This window comes from Taeniopygia guttata, chromosome 7 (assembly GCF_048771995.1).
Source record: "Taeniopygia guttata chromosome 7, bTaeGut7.mat, whole genome shotgun sequence".
Classification (NCBI taxonomy): Eukaryota; Metazoa; Chordata; class Aves; order Passeriformes; family Estrildidae; genus Taeniopygia; species Taeniopygia guttata.
The window spans coordinates 3286509-3314219 of NC_133032.1; the positions used below are offsets into that span (position 1 = coordinate 3286509).

A 27711-nucleotide genomic window follows, 5' to 3' on the forward strand; every position below is an offset into this window, starting at 1 on the left:
TCAGGTCCTGCAGCCCTCGCACCTCACCTTGAGCTGGATCTCACAGGTACAGGGGGGCTGCCCAGCTGAGAAGGGAACTGATGGGCATCCAGGACCCTACCTGGAGCACACGGGTGCTCCTGCATCCACCTTCACAGGGAGAGCTGCTGAGCACCTTGAAACCAAGCCCAGTGAGGAAGAGGGTGCTCCAGGGAGGTTCTTGGCAGGGCAAGGCAAGGCACCTGGCTGCTGTGGAAGGGGTACTTTAGCAGCATCCCTCAGGAAGCTGCTCTCATGCCTAAAAAGGCTGTTTCCATACTGGCACTTGGACAGCACAAAGCAGTCCTTCTGGTGGGTGCTGGGATCCATGCTGGATCTCAGCAGGAGTCCACTGTGGTGCACTGGCCCTGCCCCATGGCTCCTCTGAGGAGCTGCCCCAGCCTCTGAGAACCCCTTGTCCTCTCACAGCACTGCCTGCTCCCCCTCCCAGGAAAAGCTGGGGTCTACATGGGCTACCAGGGGCTCTTTGGGAAAGCCGCCATGCCCTGGCAGCTGCCTGGCTCCTAAGGGTGCAGGGAGAGCAGCCTCCACATCATAGAGCTTCCCATCCCTAGAGAACAGGGACTCATGCAAGCCCTGGGCAGGGCAAGGAAAAGACTGGGACGGGGGTGGCCACCAGAGTCCAGCCCCCGGGGAATTCTCAGGACTGCCATCTGGCAGAGTCTGGGACTTCATGTATCCTCCTGCAGCTTCCAGCTGTTGTGGAACCATGGCCAGCAAAGCCTCCGATGGGCAACTGGCTGGGTTTGCCTGGAGGAAGACATTGTGCCGCAGAGTCACCAACGTGTTTGAGTGCACTGGGGGTGAGCAGCTTGAGCCCACCAGCTGGCACCCAGACTGCCTCTGAGTATTATCTACAAGACCAGAGGGGGTAGCTTCTGCCTGAAATGCTTGGTTTGCCAGCTGAAGTGCTGCAGATGATTTGCTGCTGGAGATGGGCACAGTCCCTGCCACCAGCCCGGCTGGGTTAAATGGGACCTGCTGCTCTGGCTGGGCAAAGCTGCCCTCAGAGGTCACGGAGGCTACGGAGCCCACAGCCCCCTGGCCTCCCCATGTGCCTGCTGCCTGGGGCTGTGCTGGGAATGCTGAACCAGCTGCCCAGCAGTGCTGGAAGTGAACCAAAGCACTGTTTTCCTCATGGCAGTGTTGGAAGTCCAGGCTCGTTCCAACACTCTCCCTAAGGAGCATCTGCTCCATACAGGATGTCACCTTGGTGCCTGGCCTCTGGCCAAGCCCCTGAGCTAGTGGCTCCTCCTCTGCCCCCAGGCTGAGCAGAGCTTCCTCCCGCTGCTGCAGCTCCGTGCTGTCCACGTTTAGGGTCTGGCAGACGTTTGCATCCACCTCACTCTTCTCAAAGAGGGTTTTGATGACCACCAGGAGGGAGTCGCTGTCCTCCTTGGCACTGCTGACATCCTCATTCTGATTCAGCCCATCAGGCTCAGGGATGACACCTAGCAGGGAAAATTGAGGCACGTTATCAGCATGGGAATTGTATATGGATGCATCCTGCTTCATCATGGCCCCAAGGAGAGAGTTGGGGTCTACCAAGCACTGCTCTGACTCGGAGTTTGCTTGCACCTGCAACTCCTCCTTGGCTTGGAATGAGTCCAAGAACCCAGGAAGGTCATTCCCATACAAGACTGCTTCCCCTGTGGCAAAGCTGAAAGGCAGCTGCAGGTTTCTCTTCTGGAGATGTTCCTCCCCTTCTTCATTCCTTCGGTGTGGAGGCAAAAATAGATGGAAACAGCATGAGCAGCTCCTCCAGGCCAGACAAAACCACCCTTCTGACAGCACGAGGGGAACTCACAGCCCTGCCCTGGGTTTTCGAGAGTAAAAGGGGGCTGGATTGGGCTGGCTACAAGAGGGCTCTGGGGAGCCCACAGGGAGATCTGCATGGCTCAGGGAAGGGCTGCTGCTCCCAGGTAGGAGCATGTCCACAACCACCTCCTCAGAGCTGCTTCACTCACACTACAGGAGGACAAATGCTGCAAAATCCAACCTCACCTACCCTTTCCTCCACCTTCATGGCCTCTGTGTGTGCCTCGGGCAGCCCCCCACGCCCAGAGCAGCTGAAGGGGGCCAGCAATACTCACGACAGGGCTCGCTGGTGGGCGATGATGCAGTCGGGCCTGTCTCCTTTGTACACCAGATGTGCGCTGGCCTGCACCCACAGCCAGCTGTCCCTCTTGGTCAGGAGCCAGAACACCGTCAACCCACTCTCCCCTGTCTTCATCACTGGGGCAGGGACACAAAAGAAGTGCCACAGACAGAGTTCCTCCACAGAGGCAGACAAATGACACACACAAGATGCTACAAGGTTGAGTATCACCTCGTGGCTGTGCTACGGGGGCAGGAGATGCAGTGTGCTGTCCCTCTGCCAGCTCCCCGAGCTCATCCAGGAGGAAGAATCTTTGTCACAGCTACTCCAGCCCCAGGATGGACAGCACCAAGGAGCAATAGTACAGCCAGAGCCTTGAGGGACCCCACAAACATCCCCCCAAAACCCCCCAGCACTCACTTCTCATGTGGTGCTCTGCACAGTGCATCACGTCAGCTGCATGAACAAACTGGTATCCCGACCCCCTCCTGCACAGCTCCACTTCCGTGTATCCCAGGACAACCTTCCCCCTGGAAACATCACAGGAACGCAGTGACACCAGGAATGCATCCCCCACAGTTGCACCCCACTGGCCAGACCTCCACTTTGGATGGTGTAACACTGCACCCTGGGCTGAGCTGCATCCCCTGTTCCACAAACCACGCAAACCACAGCAGACAAGAAGTGCTGGTGCCCCGTTAACCTGCTCCCTGTGTTACTGGGGGCCTGCAGTAGAGGGACAAAAACATCAGGCCATAGGAGCTGGGTCAGCTGTTCCTTGTTCCCACCAGGTCTAGTTTTCTGTCCAGCACCGGGGATTTTGCCACAGGGAAAGTGAGAGATGCCTTACCGGGAATCACAGGCCATTGGAGTGAAGTCCAGCTTGTGCTTTGTCTGGAAGATCAGTGTTTTGGTCCGGAGCTCCAGGATGGAGAGAGGCTGGAGGAGTGTGGCAGTGGCAAAGAGAGCAACTGGGGACTTGTCTGCTGCTGACTTTTGCTGCCCAAGAAGGAACTTCAGGCGCTCATGGAAATTCAAGGCCTTACAGGGATTAGAAAACGTGGGTGTGAAGCAAACAGGGTGGTGGGAATTGGCTGTGCTCTCATCCCTATGGGACACAAGTGGTTCTGGGGGAACGCCCTGCAGGCACAGGAGGAGCAGAAGGTGTGGCAGCATTACCAAGGATCCCGAGGAGTTATCCAGCAGGCAGCGGAAGCGGCAGGTGAAGCTCCTCTCCACAAAGGATTGCTTCTCAGCATGGAGGTGCTGGGGGCTGGACGTGGCACTGCATCTGGCAAGAAGCGGCTGCTCAGGGGGAAAAGCTGGAAAAGCAAAAGCAAAAGGAAGCTTTCCAAACTGTGCTGCACATCCTGAGCTCACGGATCCGAGCTGCCCAAGTGAACCCCTGCAGGGATCAATCACCCTGGCACTCACTGTCAGCAGCATGCAGTGGGGTCCTGTGCAGCATGGATCAGCTCGTACACGCTCTGGTAGATGATATCCGACTGGAACGACAAAACAGAATAGTGTCTGCTCCTGGACAGCCTGGCAGAGGTGTCGGGAGGAGGACATGACAGAAGATTTCCCTTCCTGAGCACTAGAAGTGCAGGATTGAGTGTAAAGAACAGGCAAACTCCAGCTCCTTCCCCTGCCACAGGAGCTGCTGCCCTTTGGGAAGCTTTGCTCTCCATCTGCATCTCCTTCCCACACCAGGACTGCATCCATCTGCTCCCAGACAGGAAAACATGGTGCTCACCTGGTGGAAGCCCAAGTAGTCCTGCATGGTAGGGGAGATGTAGAAGATGTGGCCGTCTCCAGTCACGGTGATGACAAATCCATTGAGTGCCTGAAAGCAGAAGTTGAGTCTAAACTTACTCTGCCCAGCTTCAATTCAGCTGCTGAACAATGAAATCTCTCAGCTGTTTCTTCAGCATCCAGGGACAGGAAGGGACCTTCTTCCTCAACAAGGAGCCCCACAAAGAAGGACAGCACTTGGTAACTAAGCACGATTCAGTTCTGTGGAGTTTCTTAGCACAAGCAATGATCCAAGCTGGACTGACCACTTTCTCCAAACCTCCCATGGAACCCCCTCTCACTGCAGGGCAGCTCCTGAATCAGGAGGGACCAGATAAGGAGAGGTTTTATGGTGGATCTGGAGTCCTCTTTTCCAGCTGGGAATAGCTATACTCTCCTAGGGCTGTGCTTTGGACACGACGATCCTTGTGGGCTCCTTCCAGCTCTGCACATTCTATGATGCTGGTGACCATTTCAGGTTGATTTCCCCCAAAAGCAAAGCACTGCACTAGATAGTAACTCATGCCCCCTGTTCCTCACTGTGACATGTTTAATTTATTAGTGAATGGAAGGAGAGAAATCAGGGAAAGAACACCCTAAATGGAAGCGTTACAGATCCAGCTTGCTGAGGGACCAGTCCCTTCCCTTTGTGTGCTGCAGCACCCTGAGGGATCCCAAGTCAGAGATTTCTGCAAATCGCAGTATATGTTTAAAATTATCTTTGTGGGGAGGAAAAAAAGCCACCAGACAGCTCAGCGGGAGGATTTCTGTCACAGTAACACCTCATAAGCTCTCCATATGCCTTCAATCACCCCAGCCTGCCAATGCTCTGATGTTGATTGCTCAACAAATTGCCATCATATGGTCCGAGTCCAAAGCCCTAGGGAGTGCTCAGGGGATGCTGGGGCAGTCAGGGGCTCCCTCCTGGCATCCAGCTGCTCCTCTGTGACCATCACACTTGCACACAGCTGGGACTGTGGGGGACCTGGTGTGGTCTAATCACTGCCAAAAGTCACACTGAGCTCCCAGGAATCACTGCCTCACCAAAATCCCACATGGAGGCTCCCGCTGGGGGTCTGCTCACACGGCTGGAGGGCTCTGCAGGAGCAGAGCTGAAGAGACCAAAGCCAGGCTTAAAGAGAGCCAAGCATTCATCTGCTGGTGTTTGAAGAGGCAGGAGAAGAGGACTGAAGGCCCAGAAAGCCTACAGGAGAGCTGGAGAAGGTGGGCAGGCCCTGGCACAGGGTGCCCAGAGAAGCTATGGTTCCCCTTGGATCCCTGGAAGTGCCCAAGACCAGGCTGGACAGGGTTTGGAGCAACCTGGGATAGTGGAAGGTGTCCATGCCCATGGCAGCTCATCACAAGATGAGCTCTAAGGTCCCTTCCCACCCAAACCATTCTGGGATTCTGTGAAAGCCCAGGCATGGGAGATGCCAAGAACACAGAGTGATTGAAGGTCTTGCACAGACTCGTCCTGCAGCCCCAGTAAGCATGCTCCTCAGCTGATGGGCCCAGATGCTTGTTCAGCAGTCAGCCTTTCCATGTGACTTCCCATGCCAGGCCCTTCCAGCTCACATTTATAAATGGCAGCCCAAACCAGCAGCATCGTGGGAGGCTGATTCACCAGGCCCTTTTGCTCTGAGCTTCACTGTCAGCTATTTCATGTGACCTTTCTACAAAGCATAGCTCTCATTTCCCACTGGTTTTGCCCACCACTGTTGTCCAACATCCAACTGCTCTTCTTTTCTCCCCCAAAACCTACAAACTAAAGCTGGGCTTTTCCCATCCTAGGCAGGCTGTGAACTCATCCCTACGGAGCTCGCACAATGCCCCAGATAAGGCAAGGAGTTCCTGGGGGATGTTTTGTCCCACAGCTCTCAACATTCTCCTCTTGGCCTTTGCTAAAGATAATGAACCAACCCAGCACCTTGGGAACTACTTGGGGATCAGCTACTCAGGGAACTACTTACACCACCATATGGCATCCTTGAACCTCCTGGTTGGGATGATGGAGCTTGTGTCTATGAGATGTAACATAATCAAATGGGCAGCAAATTGCTGTGGGATGAGAGGGAATGGTGGGAATGGGGATCTGGACCCATCCCAGCCAGGCAGTGCCACTGGTCTCTGTCCCCAGGAACTCATTGCTTGCAGGAATCACAGTGAAGCAGCTCTAGACGAGGCAGGGTCTCCTCCTGCTCCACAGATGCGACCACAAGCTCCAGAGCAGCTTGGGGAGACCCCAAATGACCAAGCCATAGCACCATACCTGGAGCAGCAGCTCCCCCTCAGGAAACAGCTCCCTGTCACCTTGCGGCTCCGTCCATCTGTCACCTCCTGGGGGTCTGGCTGATCCACGCAGTTACCAACCTTTGGAGCTGTAGCTGCAAGTGAGAAGGTAAGAAATGAGTGTGGAAGAGGCGAGGCAGGAGCCTCTCACTCCTCCTTCCCACCCCAGGGCTGCTGATGCAGCTACTGGATGCCACGGAGCCAGCGCAGCACGGAGGAAGGTGTGACCATCGGTGGGAACTGGCACAGAGCCCACCTACAGAGCCATGCCCAGCTTGCCCGAGGCCTCCTCCAAGAGATTCTTTCCCCTGCTTGATCTAACTTCTGGGAAACCTCACTCCTGCCAGGGTGTGAGGCAGAGATGCAAAGGACAGAGGGGGGGCCAAGTGCTTCTGTGCTGCCCAGGCTGGAGAACACCACCCAACACAGCCAGGAGGCTTCTGGTTAGAGCCTTGCAGAGTTGGAGTTGGCTTCAAGCCACCCCACTAGGGTGCTGTCTGCTCTGCTGCCCTTCAGGGTTAGAGAATGACAGAAATAAACCTTCCCAAAGCACCTCAGATGCCATCAAAGCACCCATACTTGTTTTCTCCCTTCCACCTTTGGCTGCCTGGAAGCAGATCAAGAGCTGGTGGCCGTGGTACTCCCAGTGACACCCGAGAGCTCTCGGCTCCCAGGACTTGCTGCCATGACTCCCTAGGCTGATTCAGGAGCTGCCTCATGCTTCAGCACTGGATGCCTTCAAGGCAACACCTCTGCTGGGTGCAGCCAGCATGAAAACTCCTGCTGCCCTGCTCGTGGGACCTCAAGCATCACAGAACTCCCACAGAACCAGTTGTTCAGGGAAAATGAATGAGGACAGAGGCTCCCAGGCAAATCTCCAGCATGATCCTTTATCTGCTGATTATCGTTGAAAAAACTCAATGCAAGCTCAGCTGCCAGCAAAAGGATGATTTTCAAGACATGTTTTTGTGCCAGCTCACACACAAAAAAAGGGAAAATCACAGAAAAGCTCAAAGCAGCTCCCATGTAGGAACCATCCCAGCTCTACCACCACCACCACCAGCTCGTGCAGCTCCCTGAGGTCTGACTGAGCTCATATACTCAGCGTAATTCCCACCCCAGCAGAGAGCACTGCCCAGGTGTCGGTGCTGGATCCAAAGGGAAAAGATCCTCTGAATGCTGGATATGAGGAAGAACCTCAAACCATCCCAAGTCTGACCATACATTTAATTTTCTCCATGGCAGAAGCTCTCACTTCACCACTGAAATGCTTTTAAGGTTTGTTTGGTTTCTTCCCTGGTAACACCAAGTTCAAAACCAATTTTGGAATCTAAAGAAATTTCACGTGCAACTGCCGATCTGGGACATTATGCTTTGCAGCAAACCTGATGGATTGGCATGTTTGAATTCAAAACTAATTTGGAATCAAAGCATCTCTGGGATGTATTTATACGCAGAGCCCGAGTGCCAACAAGCACCCACCCATGGAGGCTTTCATCAACCAGGACATGGATACAGTAGGGTTAGGGTAACTAGCTGCAGGTCTTGCATAAGGTGACACAAATAGCAGTGGAGAGGGTGCTCTGGAGCAGAGTCAGCCTCCATCTCCATCACTGGCAGAGCTGGGGTACTTCTCACTCCCTCAAACCTTCAGCACTCCTTGGAGATGCTCAGGCAGCATCTCCACCTTATCCATCAGCCATGGCTTCTGCTCTTTTCCATCCTGTGCTGTCAGACCAGCCTCCTCAGGGGATGTGAGACCTCTAGGAAAGGTTGGGAAAGATGAGATTCAACAGAATCTTTGCTTGGAGACACCAAACAAAAAGCCCCCTCACATGATTGCTGCGTGATCCTCAAGGAAAAAAATCCCATCTGGACCACATGTTTTCAATTTGCACTTCATGGAGTGTAATAATTTCAAAATGACATACCGATTCTCATTTAAATTTTTATTACCTTTGAAGGGTTGACTCCTCTCTAAAGCACTGAAATGAGAGGCAGGCTGGCAGGGGATTTAAAAAAGAAGCAAGTTCTTCCAAAATAAAGCTCCAAAAGGGCACAGAACTTTTTGAGAGCATGCACATCCTGAGAGCATCTGGTCTCCAGCTCTCTCCCAGCATTCATCAGCAGTATCTGCAGGGAAAGCTGGGGAGAGCTGCTGTGGCTTTCAGAATCCAGCTGGAAACACCCATTTTGTGCTTTCCAGCAAAATTTCTTCACCTCTCCCACTGATCTTAGCAAGGGGCTTTTAATCTACCACCAAAGGTGCTCACTTCCCCTTCTCTCAAACACAGAGCAGCCAATTTCTGCAGAGCTGAGCTCAAAAATCCTCCAGAATTTGTCTCCCATGGGATACACCGGACCTGGGGAGAAGGTCTGTAGCATGGAGAGAGGGGAGGAAACTCAAAGAGATGTTGTCTGCCACCAAAGTACTGGCGGTATGGAGCAGCTGGTGATCATATCCAGCCCAGTCCTCACCATCCACAGCCAGGGGCCATGTTGTTCCTGTGGCTCTCCTCCTGCAAACAGGTCTCTGAACTCATCCTCACTCAAACTGCCAAGAACCATTGGCACTGGGAGCAATCCCAAGAGAAACCCAAGCACTTCCAGGCAGAGGACTCCAGATCCATACAACCACCAAGGGCACAGGGGCTATTCCCAGTCACTTTTTGACTTGGAAGGGAAAACCCAACATTTTAACCATATCCCAGCTCATTTACAACACAGGAAACCTCATGGGAGAGAGGGATCACTCCTGAAACATCCCCTCGCTTGAAACAAGATGGGGAGATGCCACCCTCTGGAATCCCACCCGGAGCTATGGATCCCTCAGCCTGCTGAAGCCAGGTCTCCAGGGGGCCAAGGGCTAAGATGGACTGGAAACAGTGGCTGGCAGGAGGAAGAGACCCCCGCTGGCTGCCAGGCAGGACAAAGCAGGTGACGAGCTGTATTAAAAGCTGGCTAATTCATCCTATTTAACACACTCCTTCTAATGGAGCAGTTCAGACTCCCACACAAAGCAGCTGAGACCACAAATTAATGGGATTAAAGGAAACAGGTCCAACATGTATCCAATCTATAATATACCCACAACAACAAAAGTAACTGGTAATAGGACAATTCACTTTTGCTGTTTGTGCCAAGTTTTTTCCATCTCCTGCAGTGCATCTTGGACAATTAATGAGAATCAACAGGTGGATGTGGTGCCTAGGGACATGGGTTAGTGGTGGGCTTTACAGTGCTGGGTTAATGGTTGGATTTGATGATTGTAGAGGTCTTTTCCAAGCTTAATGATTCTTTTATTATATGAAAAAGACCATGGCAAAAGCCATCTGCATTACCAGGTAAGTCCCAGGCATCTGCTGGAGCAATGTGGTGATCACTTACATTTTCAAAGTGCTGGGACAGAGGCTGTGTGTAATTTTTAAGACAGTAGGAGACAATCCAGCTCTGTCCTGAACCAGCCAGAGCACTACAGGTTTCCTGCTGCTGGTGTGATCCCCAAAGACTGCAAGGCTTTCACTCAGCCTGGGAAGGTAACAGACAGGATCAGCAGAGCTTCCAGCATCAATGAATCAGGATGTGCCCCATACATCCCCAAGAGCACCCTGCTATGGGTTGGCTTTCTTGCCTCTGCAAGCAGGTTCCTAAGCCCTGCAATGGAGGAAAAAATTCCAGTGGGAGAAAGAAGGCAGAAAGAGCAAAGTCATCTAATCTCTTCACTTTTTTGCCCATCACATTCACAAAGAAAGAGAATGTGATGGGCAAGGCAGCCATGGAGGCTAAAACACATCCCTTGCCTCTGGCATAGATTTGGTGCTGAAAATAAAAGGTTATTGGTAACAACCCCAGAGCCAGATCTTCTCTCTCAGACTGGGTTACACTGGGAGGAGTTGATAAGCTTCACGCATGGCAAACACTTCTCTTTGAACAGGCTCTAGAGGTGCCTGGCATCCAAAAACCAGGAGCTTCCAACTCCTCAAGTAACACCAAGCCAGGCACAACCATTTTCATTTTGGATCCAATCCCAAACCCTGTCAATTAGCACTAACCTTTGCCTCATCTGTTTAACAAAGGTACGGTGCCAAGCAGAGCAGGCTCATGCCATCCAAGTGAAACAGACAAATGCCAAATCCACAGATTATGAACTATTTGGAAAAGTCACTCAGCATTTTCCAAGGAGTACAGAAATGCTCTGGGGAGCACTGGCATCTCCAAGTCCACATCAGCCTCTCCAGCCTGCTGCTGCAAATCTTCATCCCACACAGTCCTGCAGGATCTTGCCCAGGGACAGACTTGAGCTTGACTCCTTTCACTGCCTCAGTTACTTCAGGCCCAGAGCCCTGCAGCTGTGGCCCAACAGCCAGCTCTGGTAACAACAAAGAGGAGGTGAATAACAAAGCTAATTTAGTGCTGATTGCAGTGAGATTACCCAGGGAGACCTGCTGTCAGCTGCCCTGCAGCAGAGCACTGGGGACTGAACTGGTGAGACCAGCACCAGAGGTGGGAAAGGACCTGGTGAGACCTCCCAAGCCCAGCCCCTGCTCCAGCCAGGTCAGCTGCATGGAAAGGTAGCCCACTGTTCACTGTTTGCTAGGAGCTGTTAGAGTATCTCAAGCTTTGCCAGACTCCAGAGTGTGGTCTCACACCACGACAGGATTTTACATGGGTTCTGAAAGAGATTGGGTTAAGTTGGATGTTGGGAAAGAACTATTCCCTGTGAGGATGGTGAGGCCCTGGTACAGATTACCAGAGCAACTGTGGGCACTCCATCCCTGGAAGATTTTCAGGCCACGTTGGACAGGGCTTGGAGCACGCTGGGATAGTGGGAGATGTCCCTGCCCATGGCAGGGGGTGGAACAGGATGAACTTCCTTCCAACTCAAACCAGTCTGGGACTCTGTGATCCTTCCTCTTGCAGACCTCCCTGCCTGGAGTCTTAGGAAGAAAGCATGGCAGCACATTTCCTAATCACAGCTTCTCCACCTCAGAGAGCATTTTGAGCCCCCATTTTCTTGCTCACCCTTGGCAGAGCCACATCTGCAATCCCAACATCTGCCTCCTTTGTTACAGGAACCGTAGGAAACGAATCCCAGCACAGCTCTCCAGCTACCTGCAGCTTTACCAAGTCACTAAAATCCATCCAAGCTTTCATGAGATCTCCCTCTTTGCAGCAAGGGGGGCTCCTGTCACACCACAGAGAGGCCAGAGGATCGTGGCAGTCAGCAACACAGACACCAGCTTTCCTCCTTGGGCACTTTCTCTCAAAGAGACAGGATCAGCAAAGTCACTCCAGATTTGTCTGGGAGGCTGTCAGACACAGGTCCAAGTAGCAACCACTGCAAATTGGTTTGCAGAGAGAGCTCAGCACAAATCTGGCAGTGAGGTTCAGTCATTGATTTCACGAATGACAAAACCTTTCAAGTGCCTCTGAGGCAGGCAGTGATAGCGCCAGAGCTGTCAGCACTGCTCCCAGGCTGGGCCTGATGGGCAAAGCTTGAGGAGACCAAGTCCTGAGCCCCCTGATTTTGCACAGGGAAGGCTGAGATCCCAGGCAGCAGAGAGCTGTGCAACATCTGCAGTGTTTGCCCCAGGGCACAGAGGAGTTACAGATGTGCACAACCTGAATCAGCCCCTGGAGGCATGGAGGGAGCTCCCAGAGCATCCCTCTCTAGGCTCAAAGCTTAATATTTCCAGCAAACTACTAATTAGTCTGGTTTCTCGTTAATGCACAGACAGAGAATGATATTTAAAAACAAAGCAGATTCAAAGGATGATGCAGTGAGGCACTATCCTGCACAGAAACCAAGATCCCATGAAGATGACAAATCCCTTTCCTCATATCCGCTGTGGAAGCAGGCACTGATAGGAGCACCCAAACCCACTGTGGTTGTCCTCTGCTCTGTCCCACCCTAAACACTGCCCCAGGCTCTGATGCCTGGCTTCCTACACCCCATTAAACAGGTCTGTTCCCAAGCCAGAGGCACACAGTACCCACACCTCAGAAATACCAGAGAAGGTGGAGAAGGCTGGAAGCCCCTTCTCAGATTTCTCCTGGCATTAGCAGTCAGACAAGATGGAGACAACACCGGGAAGCTCCACTCTAGGGCTGGAGAAATGCAGCACAAGGGAAAAAGGAGCCTCAAGGCATCACCCTGAGCCCACTGAGCAATAGGTCTCTCAATTGCCTGGAGATGAGGCAATTACCAGTCTATCAAAACATCTATCTCTCTCCTGCCTGGAGATAAGGCTGGGCTTGGGCTGTGGATGGGGAGAGGCTAGGGATGTTCTTCAGAGGATGCCATGCTCTCCTGCTCCGGGAGAAGAGCCTGCACAAAGCACAGGACAGCAAACCTGAGGCAGAAAGCAGAGCACGTCCCCCCAAAATACCTGACAGGACATGCCAGCAGGCATGCCTGAGACCCAGTCCCACCCTGCTGTATCTGGGATGATCTGAAGTCAAACAAGATGAACTTCGGGGCAGAGCAAGGGGAAGGAGCTGGAAATCACAGGCAAGTGGTGACCAGATGGGAATAAGTGACCCGGCAGAGCAGGACTCCAGAAGCCCTGCAATGCCAAATGCTTTTCCAGAGCAGCTCTCTCGCTGGGAAGCACACGCTGAGCACATCCACTGGGAACCAGCTCCTGCTTGGAGGCACAGGTCCCATCTGGAGAGTCTGGCACAGGAGTCTCCTTCTGAAGCCTCATCCCAGCTGGAGAGGGCCCTGGGAGAGCCCAGAGGAGTGGGCATGAGGGAAAAAACAAGGGAGCCAAGTTTATCCAATCTGTGGCGGGGAGAAGACACAATAAGAGCCTCTAAATATAAAAAGCTGCTGCTGCCTTCCTGCCCCACATGCTCTGCCTTCCCCAGCGTCCATCACCCATTCCATCAGGCCCAAGTCACTGAAGAGGGAACATGTCCCTTTCTGCATGTTCTGGTGACTTCTGGCAATGTGATGACTGCTCCCAGTCAGGCTCTGCACCATATATAATGTTAAAATTTATTAAACATACTGTAACTCTAATAATAATAAAGGGTTGAAGAAGAATAGGGAGGGAAGGAGAAGGAATATGGAATATGGAAATATAAGAATACCAAATATGGAATAAATAAGAAAATACAGAATATGAAATATAATAAAAGGGAACATGCAATATGTATTATATTATGAACATTCAATTATTTCGTGAATTTAATTTCAAATTGCCATTCCAGTTAGATGAGGGCATTGTTGCAGTTCAACAAGACACTGTTTTACCCAGCTCTTCTCCACAGGGTGCTGGGAGTGCAACACAGGAGGAGTTTTGGACATAAAGGATGGCTGCTAATGAGATGGAGGAGATTTGCAGGAGGTCTCAGTTGCTGGGCAGGCTCCCAAGTGTCTCCCACCATCCATGGTGACATTTTCCTGCCAGTATCAACATTCAAGGGCCTGCTCCCATAACTCACCATCATGTTTCCTTCAGGATACACAACTTCCCATCCCAAAGCTTGGGGTAGAACACAAGCTGTGCATCAGGGATTGATTCCAGGGGCTTTCCCCCCTCCCAGCATGGACACTCACCCATCAGGTAGCTCTTCACCTTCAGGTAGCCCACGGCCAGCCGGAGGATGGGGAGTTTATCCAGCCTGGAGCGCACATCCTCAGGGAAGGGCAGCAGCCCCATCAGCTTGTTCAGCTCCTGGTTCAGCCGCTCCCTGTGCCGCTTGGAGGGGTTGGACTTCACACCCTCGGGGAGGGGTGCTTTGGGGCTGGAAGGGGTAGAGGAGAGCTTAATCAAACTGGGATTGTCCAACAGGCTCTTTTCAAACCCAATACTGGCTTTGGTGCAGCCACAACAGTGAAATGGTTTAGATTTTTCCACACACACCCTGAACCTCTTAGAAATCACAGAATCACAGAGTGGTTTGGGTTGGAAGAGACCTTAAAGCACATCTTGTTCCACCCCCTTCCAGTATCCCAGGTTGCTCCAAGCCTGTACAACCTGGCCTGGAACACTTCCAGGGATGGGGCAACCATGGGGCGGAATGAAATGAGCTTTAAAATCCCTTCCAACCCAAACCATTCTGGGATTCTATGACTTAAACAAAGGGATATCATATAAGGTGATTTAGGACACTGCACTATGTAAAGAGCCTCTCTTGAAAAAAAAAAAAAAAAAAAAAAAGTTGATGTAAAAAGTTTTATTTTCTTCCAATATTATGATTTCTGTCCTTTTCAGATGTGCATTTCCAAATTAAACCAGCATTTGGTGACAAACTTAGGCACCAGGGGCAACCCTCAGCCTGCAAAAAGAACAGTGTCCAGGCAAGCAGCCTGAAGACTACATGAGGTCCCATCTCTGTGAGCTGCAGTTATTTCACCCACCCCAGCCAAAACGCCAGTACAGCAGTAAGAGCTCAGTTAATGACTTTAACAAGTCCTGGATGTCACCCTGTATCCTTCATTTTTTAATGCAAATTTTAATTTCATAGCTCAAAGACAAACTCTTCAGTCTCCCCCCAGATCTGTATCTCGCTCAGCTGCATCCCCCTAACGCGTCTCGTTTGGTTTGATGTAATTTGTCTAACCACAAACTCCCTCTCTGCAGGCATCCTCACTTCAGGAAGGAGCTCTGGATAACAGGATCTGCCACTGTTTAGCAGCAATTTAAGCTCTCTCCTCCACCACCACTCTCCAATCTCATCTGGCAGGGCTGCTCACATATGTGACACGAGAGGAAATGAGCATTAAATGAAATGCACTGAAGTGCCTGTTGAATTCGCGGCTCAGAGAGAGATTGAGGGGTCTTTTAAGGCTGAATGGAAAATTGCAGCATTTCCCCAGGAAAGCTCAAGCCTGCTGGGTTGTAAGAGCAGCATCTGGAGGGATATCCCCTCTCACAGGGAGGCTGGCACAATCCAAACAGCTCCAAACTAGTCCACACAAGCTGGGTAAAAACACACTGGCACCAAGGCTTTGACAAACCTTAAATACTTTTGAAATCACAGTCATGTAACATGAAGGAGAAAAATTAAAATAGTTTTCCTTTGGTTAAAAAAAAAAGGGGTGAAGAAAAATTTTTTGAGATTCCTCAGATATCCTTTAAAGTCTTCTGGTCACTCACCATCCAAATCCAGCTCCAAACAGACAGAAAGAAGAGAAAATGAGCCTGGAGATGAGCACGGCAGTGGGTAAAACACTGAGGTATAATAGAACCACTGGGATAGCCTGGCCAAACACTGAAAATCCTCTGGCTGAGGCACACAGGGTGACACAGCCAGCAGCAAGTCACCCTGTGTGCCCAAGGAGGACACCCCAACACCTCTGTCCTGCACATCCCAGCTGCAGCACGCCGGGTGCTCCATGGCCAGCCTTGAGAGGGGGATGCCAGTGAGGAAAATGCCTCATGGAAACAGTGAAGCTTGCTCTGGACATTTAAAACCTGTTTAAGCTCCCTTCCCTTTGGCCCAGTGGTTATGAAGCACACTGTGCCATGGGGTTCATGGTGAAGCTAGTGGCCCCCGTGCTGAAGGAAAGCTCAGCTCCCAGCCCCAAAGGCTGTGCTGCTGCCAGGGTTTGTTTTTCCTGAGCTGTGCTTTGAACGGCAACCCAGTAGGAAGCATATCCCTTCTGCAAGCTGTCAAGTACCAGGAGAGATTGTTCCTGAAAGTGGAACTTGCATGAGCTAATCTATTGTCTCCTAATTCTTATGAATAGGTTTTTTTAGTAAGTAAAAAGCCCTGAGCAGACTGCAAAGGGGCTGGAGAAGCCCCTCAGCCCATCCTCGCTGTCCCCTCTGGCTGGCTCTATGTCCCACTGCCACCAGCCCTGCTCAGCCTGGTGCTCTCAGCAGGATCCCGCTCCAAGATCTGACCCATCACAGAGAAAAAGAATCTCTTCCCAAGGCTGACCTTGCAGAACCAGGGAACAAGGGCCTTTCTGCTCCAAAGAGACACTTTCTCCTGCACCCTGAGCCACACAAATCCAGCCCAAACCCTCGGACTGGAATGCCAGAGGACTGGAATCACCACTGCAAGATGAACAGAAGACAGGTTTGTGGCAAAACTGCTATCCTTCATTTTTACACAGCAAGACTCCCAGTTAAATACCCAAGAGATGCTCAGGGTCACCTCACCACAGGTTTAAAGTATTGATGCTCCCTCCTTCATCCTGGGCTTGGACTCAGCTCATCCATGTCCTCCCGCACAGCCTCCCAGAAACAGATACCCACCTTTAGCTCCTATACACTGGAAAAGCTGAGATTAAACAGGCTGGTGGGACCTGGGGAAGGCATGAAGGAGGCAGGAAACACCAGGAACACCGAGGGGGATATAATGCAACAGCTACTGAGCAGCGTGGTAATTAATAATTAAGGAATCGAGATGTTTTGGTAGTTACTAATTGCTGTATGTTTAACTTAGGCGAGCACCAAAACATAGCCCAGCCTGCAGATCACTGCTGAGCGGCTCAAACTCTGGCAAGCTTCCTCACCGGGATGCAGGACAAGCATCTTTGGGATTTCTGTTCTCCCACCAGCATGCCAGAGCCAACACAGCGTTAGCTCCAATTAACCTTGATTAAAACCGAGCAACCCAAGCACGACACTCCCTTTTGCTCCCCCAGCGCTCGCACCAGAGCGGCTCCAAGCGCTTCCCCAGAACCAGCTGGGCTCTCGCTGCCCGGCTTTCGCTCCTCCTGCCCGGTCCCACGCACCGCTGTCCCTAGGTGACACCCTAATCCTGGGAACGCAGCCCCAAGGGCTGCCTGCCTCCCAAGGGGACACTAAGTCCCAGGAAACACTGTGCCCATGGGCCATCATCCACAGAGGAGACCAAATCCTAGGAAACACCGTGCACCTGGGCTGCAATCCTCAGGGGACACCAAAGCCTGGGTGTCGGAATCTGAGGTATTGGTGATTCCGAGATTGTAGAAAGTCTCTGTCTTTCAGCCCCATTGCCAAAGCAGAAGCCGTAATTCATCTGTGCTGGTTTCAAGGTTGTTTATTCTGTTTATCTCTAACATGTTCTGCTGCCCTGCCGCAGCTCTGTCCTGCAGGGCAGCGTGTGGGGCTCTGCCCTCAGTGGGATGGTACAAACATTAAATACCACAAACTACCTGTGCTGGATTTACAATAACGTGCCAATATCTGTCACCTACGTTGGACAGTGTGTCCCCAGCCCAAACCAACAGAAAAATGCCAACACCACAGTGAAACATGGAGGGCATGAAGAAGGAGAAAAAGGACAAAACACGCCCAATTTCCTCCATCTTGTCCCCTCTGAACCCCTAATCTAGAATCCTAAAATTTTACTTTTGCACCCGTGTCACATTTGATTATTACTCTTATCAAACACTCAAAGCTTGTAATTCATCCTGTAAGATTGAAAACTCTTCGCCATGGACAGAGATCACAGACAGTGTCTCTGGGGGCTCTGTCCAGGGGGGTTCCTGACCCCTGTCAGGGTCCCAGCCCTGCCAGGACAGCCAGAGGGAAGCCCTGCATTCCCACACCTGGGAAACACCGTGTCCACAAGCCGCTCTTCCCAGGGGTCCCCAAATCCTGGGAAGCACCGTGACTGTAGACCACCATCCTATGTACAGATGACACTGAATCCTGGGAAACTTATCAGTGGGCCACCATCCTCTGGGACCATTGGATTGTGGAAATCACCACGTCTCTGGGCCATTGTCCAAGGGAAACATGGAATCCTGGCAAACACCATGTCCATGGGCCACCATTTGAGATCCTGATGCCCGCTCAGGAAAAGCCAGCCTGTTCCTTCTCACTGTGCCTTTCCCTGAGTTAATGCTGCCCAAAGTTTCTACTCTTCCTCCCAAAACTGCTTCCCAGCTCCAAGTACTGTGGTGAGGCCCTGGCACAGGTTGGCCAGAGAAGCTGTGGCTGCCCATCCCTGGAAGGGCTCAAGGCCAGGTTGGACAGGGCTTGGAGCATCCAACTTAGTCTGGTTGCAGACAGAGCTGTTAAGACGCATCCCTTGTGGATTGTTTGGTTGGGTGTTTGCAAATTCCAGAGATAAATCCTTGACATGCAACTTGATTGCTTCTTGCCAGGGGGCAAAGCAGAAGCTACTAATGGTGTCACAAATGTGCCAGGTCAGCAGAGCTGATGTCACTTTGATGGGATTTTGTAAAACGTTTGGTTATGACCTTCCTAGGCCCAGTAATTTAACAGTGTTTTAAAATAAGGGTTAGGGTTACTGCACATGCTCCCAGCCTAAAAGCTTGGAGATGTTGGTCAAGCACCTGAAGCAGGGTGCAGAGGGAATTAGGACAACAGGATGTGCAGGTATTGGAAAGAGACGTATCCCAGGCTCCCTCCTGTGGGGGACCTGCGGGCAGACATAGTGCAGGCATCCTGTCTGTCCCTCATCCCTTCTGCTCCCTAACCCGGCTGTTCATTGTCCTGCTTGGTCCTGGCCCCACCTGCTTCCTAACCCGGCTCTCCCCTGTCCCACCTGTTCCCTATTCCCGGCTGTTCCCTAACCCACCTGTTCCCTATTCCCAGCTGTTCCCTAACCCACCTGTTCCCCATTCCCGCCTGTTCCCAATTCCCACCTGTTCTCTATTTCCGCCTGTTCCCCATTCCCGCCTGTTCCCTATTCCCGCCTGTTCCCTAACCTGGCTGTTTCCTATTCCCGCCTGTTCCCCATTCCCGCCTGTTCCCTATTCCCGGCTGTTCTCAAAACCGCCTGTTCCCTAACCTGGCTGTTTCCTATTCCCGCCTGTTCCCCATTCCCGCCTGTTCCCTATTCCCGGCTGTTCTCAAAACCGCCTGTTCCCTAACCCGCCTGTTCCCTAATCCACCTGTTCCCTATTGCCGCCTGTTCCCTATCCCCGCCTGTTCCCTAATCCACCTGTCCCCTAACCCACCTGTTCCCTAACCCGCCTGTTCCCTAATCCACCTGTTCCCTATTCCCGCCTGTTCCCTATTCCCGCCTGTCCCCTAACCCGCCTGTTCCCTATTCCCACCTGTTCCCTATTCCCGCCTGTTCCTTATTCCCGGCTGTTCCCTAACCTGCCTGTTCCCTATTCCTGCCTGTTCCCTATTCCTGCCTGTTCCCTATTCCCACCTGTTCCCTATTCCCACCTGTTCCCTATTCCCACCTGTTCCCTATTCCCGCCTGTTCCCCATTACCGGCTGTTCCCTGTTCCCGCCTGTTCCCCATTCCCACCTGTTCCCTATTCCTGCCTGTTCCCTATTCCCGCCTGTTCCCTATTCCCGCCTGTTCCCTAACCCGGCTGTTCCCTAACCTGCCCGTTCCCTATTCCCGCCTGTTCCCTATTCCCGCCTGTTCCCTATTCCCGCCCGTTCCCTATTCCCGCCCGTTCCCTATCCCAGTGCTCCCTAACTCACTTGGGCCCGATCCCGCCTACTGCCTGTGGCTCTCCCGACTGCCATTCCCCACTGCCTGTTCCCTGTTCCTAACGAGGCTGTTCCCTGCTCCGCCTGCTCACTGGTCCTAGTCCCACCTGCTCCCTGACCAGCCACTTCTCTGTCCCCCTGTCCCTAACCCGGGCCCTTCCCCCACTCTCCCTCTCCCCGCTCTCCCTGTCCCTGTCCCCGTCCCCACTCTCCCTGTCCCTGTCCCTCGCTGTCCCCACTGTCCCTGTCCCTGTCCCGTGTCTCCGCTGTCCCTTTCCCCGCTGTCCCCGCTGTCCCTGTCCCCTGTCCCCGCTGTCCCTGTCTCTGTCCCCTCTCCCCGTCCTTGACCCCTCTCCCCGCTGTCCCTGTCCCTGTCCCCTGTCCCCGCTGTCTCTGTCCCTGTCCTCGCCGTCCCCGTCCCCTGTTCCCGCTGTCCCTGTCCCTGCTGTCCCTGTCGCTGTCCCCTGTCCCCACTGTCCCTGTCCTCACTGTCCCTGTCCCCTGTCCCTGTCCCCGTCTCTGTCCCCCCTGTCCCTGTCTCCATCCCTATCCCTGTCCCTGTCTCTATCCCTGTCCCTGTCTCTATCCCTGTCTCTATCCCTGTCCCTGTCTCTATCCCTGTCCCTGTCCCTATCCCTGTCCCTGTCCCTATCCCTATCCCTATCCCTATCCCTATCCCTATCCCTATCCCTATCCCTATCCCCGTCCCTGTCCCCGCTGTCCCTGTCCCCGTCCCTGTCCCCGTCTCTGTCCCCCCTGTCCCTGTCTCCATCCCTGTCCCTATCCCTATCCCTGTCCCTGTTTCTATCCCTGTCCCTGTCCCTATCCCTATCCCTGTCCCTGTCTCCATCCCTATCCCTGTCCCTGTCCCTGTCCCTGTCCCTATCCCTGTCCCTATCCCTATCCCTGTCCCTGTCCCTGTCCCCGCTGTCCCCTGCGGACAGTGGGCGTGGCCTGTGAGGGGGCGTGGCCATGGGCGTGGCCTCACGGCGCCCTGACGCGCGGGCGCAGCGCCTCTCGGTGACGTAATCAGCGCTGGCCGCCGCCATGTCCTTGTGGCTGTCCCGGCTCGGCCGGGCCGCGGCCGCCCGGGCTGGGCCGGGGAGCTCCGGGCCGGGCTCCGTCCTGCTGCCGGTGAGTGCAGCTGGCTGGGCAGGGCTGTGTGCGGCGCTCGTCCTGCTGGGGCGGCGAGCAGAGACCGCTGCGGGCCGGAGATGCCTCTTCCCGGGGCGGGCTGGTCCTTGGACGCTGCCGGCAGGGAGCGGGGAGGGGCGGCGAAATGTGAGGCAGACTGGAGCAAATGCCCGAGAGTGGAGTGCGGTGACCTTCGGTTGCGGCTGTGGGCAGTAGTGCTGCGAGGAAAGGAGTGCTAAATAGAAATGAACGCCCCCTGTAAGGGAGGTCACTGCACTGCTCAGGATGAGGTTTGTACAGTGTTTATCGGGCTCTGTGGGAGGCTCTGAGGAGGGCTCAGAAAGTCCCTGCCTTCAGCCCCATAGCCCAGGTGGGTCCCTCTTGCCGCCTCTCTGAAGTCGTATATTGAAAGCCATATTGAAATGAAGCTGTGACTCTTCTGAGAGTGGGTGTTAGTTAGTGTCATTATGTGCCCAAAACCACACAAAATACAAGCAAAAGTCTAATGTGTAGTCTCTCTTGGGAACTCTGGGTGTGTTGTGTATTTGGCCTTCAGACTGAAAATTGTTCCATGTTTTCTGTCTTCTCAGCCTTTGATTTCATGAACAACTTCCCTGCCTAACCACTGCTGCAGTTGCTAAGGTTACTGAGTAAAAACTTAGATGCATAACAGTGTGTCCTGTATGTGTGTCTGAAGAAACAGTGTTTTTAGCTGAAAAATCCTTCCAAACCTGCTGATTTCCACGTGTTTTTCTCCAGGCAAGAATCCACACCAGCCCTGAGCAGAGCCTGCAGTATGGGTGGCTGGCCTATATGTTGGGAGAAAGGACCACCAAGAAGTTCACAGAACACAGCAAAGTCTTTACAGTAGAGGGGAATCTGTCTTCTGGGAAGGGCAAGCTGGCCCAGCAAATAGCAGACAAACTGGGTATGTCTCACTCTGTCCATTTCCCTGAGAGCTGACAGAATTTAATCGTGGTTCTTGTGCTGAGGAAGTTCACCAGAGCAGCAGGTCCTGACTGGGAAATGCTGGAGGGAGTGGAGAGGGTCTGTGGATGATGTTGGTGAGGTTTGGGACAAGGATTTGTTGTGAGTGAAGCTTCATTTCTAATGGAGTCTGTGTGCTCACCGTGCTCCCAGAGAGTTTGGGTTTTCCACATGGATGTGCCTGGAAGAGCTCAGCTCTCCCTGGGCCGTGGCAGAGCTCGCAGTTGGGTTCATTGCCCTCTGCTGGGATGGACAGGGGAGCTGGGGGTGTCTGGGAGCTGTTCAAGGAACAGCTGTGCGTTCAGTAGCTGAGGAGGTGTGTGCTGCAAATGAACACAGCTTATTTCTACAGGTTTCTTCTCTGTTTCAGGAATGAAGTACTTCCCTGAGGCAGACATCCACTACCACGACAGGCTCTCAGGGGATGGCAAGCTGCTGCCTGAGAAGTTTAGTGGTTTCTGTAACCTGGAGAAGTTCTACACAGAGCCCAAGTCTCCCGACGGGCACTCGTACCGCCTGCAGTCCTGGATCTTTGGGAACCGTATCCTGCAGTATGCTGACGCCTTGGAGCACCTGCTCAGCACAGGTTGGGGAATCATGGAGTGGTCTGGGCTGGAAGGGACCTCACAGCTCCTTTTGTTCCAACCTGGAGCCTGTTCTCCCTTGCAGGTCAAGGCGTGGTGCTGGAGCGCTCTCCCTACAGTGACTTCGTGTTCCTGGATGCCATGTTAAAGCAGGGATATGTCCACAAGAGATGTGAGTTCCTGCTAGCAAAAGGAGGCTGTTTGGCCATAATCTCTCAGGAGTCTGGTAGTTAGATTTAAAAAAGAAGCAAAGCATTCCTGCTTGGAAGGAGGAAATCCTTTAAATGTTCGGTGTTCATGTGTTGTATGTTGCTGAGTGAAGCTAGTCTGGTTTCAGTGGCAGTGAGAGGACAAAAGATAAAGGGCATGAATTGAAATGCAAAACGTTTAGTTTGTAAGGAAAAACCCTTTTTCCACTGTGAAGAGTCAAACCCTGGTGCAAATCACCTGGGATCTCTCCCCTGGGGATATTTAGAATGCTGTGAGTGGAGTTCTCAGCAGAGTGGTTGAACCTGTGATTTGGGGATGTTCCTCCCAACCTGAGTGATTTGGTTTGGGGTTATGGGCACTGAGCTCCTGAGCTGTTGCTGCATGTTCTTAGCAGATCTGTTCTTTTGGCTGCTCCTGAGGTGGACATAACTGTTTTCTTGACTGCCTCCTGTTTTTGCTGTTGGATTTAAGAGGTTTGTTTCTTGCCACCTGCTGTAAGTTACTGGATGGCTTTGAGAGCTGATTATAATGACCTGTGCCTGCATTGCTGAGGCAGCAAAGCCCAGCAATCCACAATTTAATACAGAATCACAGTTTGGATTGTACTGGAATCCTTAGGGAACAGACATCTTGATTAGAGCTATTGCTGCTTATTGTCTCTAAATAGTGGAGAAAAAGCTGAGATTCCTGTAAACCTGAGTCAGGAATAAAGTCCTTTGATACAACTGGGTTTAGATTCTTAGATCTCAGTGCATAGAATTTTTCTGGAGATAGTTGTTCTGTAAACTTCCTGAATTCTGTTTGAGGAAAAGCATACCCTAAACTTACTCTGTGAGCCCAGAAGAAGAGACTGCAAATACAGAGGTGGGGAATGTGAATCATTTGTGTTTTACACAGGCCTTGATCACTACAAAGAGGTCAAGGAGATCAGCATTTCTGAGTTGCTGCCACCTCACTTGGTCATTTATGTTGATGTGCCTGTCCCAGAAGTGCAGAAGAGGATTCAAGAGAAAGGCAAGGTAATTTGATCTATAATTATTGCCTACTTATCTTTTATCTTTATTATTACTTGTCTCTCACAATTGCTGCCTGCTAATGTCTGTTGTAATCACTCCTTATGTGGAGTCCCGTGGGGTTTGCTGCTGAATGCTGCTTCTGGGGAGCACCTTGTCCTCTGAGGTGTGAGATCTGTGTGGTGGTGGTGACTCTGTGGGTATACTTGTATGCTTGCTTTAAAAAGGCAAAAAAAGGAAAAAATTAACTTTTTGTGTGACTGCATTGATATGTTGTCATTTGTGGAATGAGAAATTGTTTTAAGAGCAGGTGAATTTTTATACCTGGCTGTGTAGGTGCCACTTCAGGAGCTGTGGGCAGGTGATGTGCTGATTGCAGTGCACTTAGAGATGATATATTTATTATTCCTGAGGCCAGGAGCCCAGCTGGAGTCCCTGGTTCCTGCTTCCCAGTTGACTGGTTCCTCACCCCTGTGCTGGGGTTCATGTGTAAGTCACCTGGGATCAGAAAGTTCACTTAACTCCCTGAAATCCAGCAAATCACTGCTGGGTGACTGCGTTATTGAGCTAGTCTTGGCTCAGGAAAGCTGTAGGGTGCTTTTGGGGAATAACTAATCTAAGTAAGGTTTGTAATTTGGACTTTTTTCCCCATCTTTCTTTGATACTTAGATGTGTACTTGTAGCTGTTTGCAGATGTGTTATGAGGATTCAAAGATGTTTGTCTTGCCTTGTTGAAAAGCTATGGGAAATGCAGTGTAACTCTGGAAGACCGGATAGATTAAAAGAAGGCTTTGATTTATTAGAAAAAAGTTCTCAGTTAAGTTCTTCATGTATTGGGGAACCTGTGAGTTCTTAGCCCTTCTGAGTATGAAAATCAGTGGCATTTTTAAAACCTTTGGACAGAAATTGCTGATGTAGCTTGTGATTTTTTGGGTCAGTGGCAGTGCTGAGCTCTGTAGGATTTTTTTGGGGAGCACACGGTAGATTAGAGAAATTCCTGGTGTTTTGCTACGCTCCTGGCACTCACAGTAGGTTAGAGAAATTCCTGGTGTTTTGCTACGCTCCTGGCACTCACAGTAGGTTAGAGAAATTCCTGGTGTTTTGCTACGCTCCTGGCACTCACAGTAGGTTAGAGAAATGCCTGGTGTTTTGCTACGCTCCTGGCACTCACAGTAGGTTAGAGAAATTCCTGGTGTTTTGCTACGCTCCTGGCACTCACAGTAGGTTAGAGAAATTCCTGGTATTTTGCTAGGCTCCTGGCACTCACAGTAGGTTAGAGAAATTCCTGGTGTTTTGCAAATGTGGCATTGAAAGTACACTGTGTGGAAAGCAAACTGGTTAACAATAGGGATGATATCCATGAAATTTCTCTGGAGTTTGGAGTGGGTGTTTGCCCGTGCACTTGTCTGAAACTCTGGAAATAGGTGCAAATTTGGCCTCCTTATGGAAAAAGTGGACGCAGTCTTCTCCTGTTTTCTGGGTGGCTATTATTGCTTGCTGGAATGTGTAGTTAGCAAGGATCAATCAGCCCTTGGATAGCTGCGGGCTGCTCTAGGTATTATATGGCATGTAAGGAATTCCAAACACTCCTAATAAAACTCTTTAATTCTTTGAAACTTTCACTGATGTGCATGTGGTTTACTTGGATGTTTGACTGTTTATCCCAGAGTGAGCCCTTGGCAGGTGGTGGAGCAGACCTTGGAGTCTGTGCTGGTGTGAAAAGAAAGTTAATTCCACAGCTTTTTCTGTTTATTTGTTTGTAGCCATATGAGAAGAAGGTGTCTCCTTCCTATCTCCAGAGCATTGAGGATGCTTACAAGAAGACCTTCCTACCAGAAATCAGGTTAGCAAAGCAAAATATTTTGCCTCTTAGGTCTTTGAGCAAAAATGTGTGCAAACCTTAAAATCTCTGCCAATATGAACAAATCATGTGAAAAAATCCTCCTTGTGCTGCAGGGTACAGAATTGTGCCCTCATGAAGTGGTGCTGCACTCACTGTATAGGAGCTGTGTGAGTGTAGTTACTTCTGCCATCCCAGAAGCCTGATGCCAGTGTTGGAAGATGAAAATGAGTTCAGGAGTGGTGTGCAGAATGCCACAGCTGTGGCTGTGTGTGTTTGCACGACCTGAAGAGAGAGTGATGCAATACAAGCTTTTCTCAGGCCTTTTTGGAAGGCTTTAGGGCTTTTCTCTCCTCAAAAAGTCCTTTGGCTGTCACAGAATCCTAGAATGGTTTGGGTTGGAGGGACCTTAAAGCTCATCCAGTACCACCCCCTGCCATGGCAGGGACACCTTCCACTATCCCAGGTTGCTCTGAGCCTTCTAGGACCTGGCCTTGGACACTCTCAGGGATCCAGGTGCAGCCACAGCTTCTCTGGGCACCCTGTGCCAGGGCCTCAGTGGCTCCTCCCTGGTTCCTTCCCAGTATCCCTTCTAACCCTGCCCTCTGGCAGTTGGAAGCCATTCCCTGTGTCCTGGGCTCCCCTGGCTTCCTCTAGCTGGGAAGCAAAAACATGTGCCCTGTAAACCTCAAATGAAACAGAGCTTGCCAGCTCTCCCAGTTCTTATAAAAGAGCTCTAGGAAAATGAAAGTTGTCCTAAAAATCTAAAAGCAGAATTACGGTCCCTCATAATTCTGGAAGGGAAACTCTCAAAGGGTATCTGATGAATTAACTGTGTGAGTTCTGGTGCGTGCAGGAGGCTGATAAAAATCAGAGAAGATTCCTGAGTGTCTGGTAGCCTGCCTGTGTCCCCCTGGGGCTTGCTCCATCTCCCAAGGTGGATCAGTGTGGTGGCTCTGCCAGCTACTGAAGCGAGTAACTCGATATTGAGCTTGTCACTCATGCGGGCAGGGGTTGTTGGTGTTGTGTATGGTCTGTGGCCTCCCCGTGTGTCCCCAGAGCCAGCACATGGGTCTTGGAAGGGAATGGGAAGCCTTGGGAATGTCATCCCCCTGAGGGCAAACTGCTGCAGTCACTGGTGGGGAGGAAGTTGCTGCTTGTTCTCTGGAGCAGATCAAGCCCCACATGCATCTCGTGGTGTTCAGTGAGGCTAAATTGTAAATCCTGCTGTGATTTCACCTCCTTGCCCTCTGTGTGTACATGGTCAGTGTCCCTGTTAGACAAACCCCCTCTGCTCGGCGTCCTGGCAGCGGATAGGCTCCCAGCAGCCTGTCACACCGATCTGTGTCTCTGTCCCCTGGCTGTGGGGGAGCTTGGGAGTGTGTGAATCCAGCTCTGTGCACCTCAGAGACCTCAGGGTAGCTCCAGTCTGGGGTAAATGCAGAAGCCACAGCTGCCTGAACTGTTTGTTTGCTGGCAGTGGCACAGAGGGCTGTGTTCATGCCTACCTGTTACCTCTTAGCCTGCCTAGTTTGATTCCCTGACTCCTGGTAATGCCCAAAATCTGGTCCAGACAGGCTAAAAACAGTTGTTACAGACTGCTGAGCAAACTCCTGCATGCTTTCCATGTTGACTTTTGTTTGCTTGTTCCTTGAAAAGCAGTTTGTTACTGGGCAAAACTCCTGTTATCTTGTGCTGTTTAACTGGAGCAGCTTGGTGCTGCCTAAAGTGGTTTATAGTGGTTTTTTGCTTTAAAATGGATGCTTTTCTTTCTAGTTGACTTGTTATGAATGTCTTTAATGTTTTTATTGGTAGTGAGATTTGTGAGCTGGGTTCTGTGGCAGGTACTGCCTGATTTGGAGCAGTGTTTGGGTTCTGTTTGATTTTTCTCTTTCTGGAGCAGAGCCTTAAGATTGGTAATGTTCTCTTTGATATCCAACACTGCTTCCACTGAGTAGCTGTTTTCTCTTAAGGAAAGCTCTGATAATCCACAGAGTCACTGAGCAGCTGTTTTCTCTTAATGAAGCCCTGATAATCTGCAGAGTCAAATCAAGAGATGGGATGAAGTGATTTGATCGGCGTCCTTAATGCGATTGCTGGTGTCAGGCTCTGCTGAAGTGACCTATGCCTTGGGCTGGTATTGAGGAGAATTTCTTATTCCAGGTGCCTGCCCCATCCCTGGAAGTGTCCAAGGCCAGGTCCTACAGTACTTGGAGCAACCTGGTGTGGTGGAAGGTGTCCCTGCCCATGGCAGGAGGTGGAACAGGATGAGCTTTAAGGTCCTGTCCCACCCAAACCATTCTGAGATTCTATGAATTTTTCTCCATGCTCCTAAACTTTGCTGTGTGATGTTTGG

The 27711-nt window shown here is 51.6% G+C and overlaps 1 protein-coding gene and 1 pseudogene across 1 annotated transcript in view; one reads left to right on the forward strand and one right to left on the reverse strand.

Annotated features, from left to right (window-relative positions):
- LOC100225909 (uncharacterized) lies at positions 1-20636 on the reverse strand (annotated as a pseudogene).
- Positions 20619-27711, forward strand: part of NDUFA10 (NADH:ubiquinone oxidoreductase subunit A10) — a 26149-nt gene continuing 19056 nt past the window's right edge. Inside the window, 6 exon segments of the mRNA NM_001245639.2 lie at positions 20619-20721; positions 21481-21649; positions 22079-22294; positions 22378-22464; positions 23400-23521; positions 25279-25358. Of these exon segments, the coding sequence (NP_001232568.1) occupies positions 20635-20721; positions 21481-21649; positions 22079-22294; positions 22378-22464; positions 23400-23521; positions 25279-25358 (761 nt within the window). The 5' untranslated portion in view covers positions 20619-20634.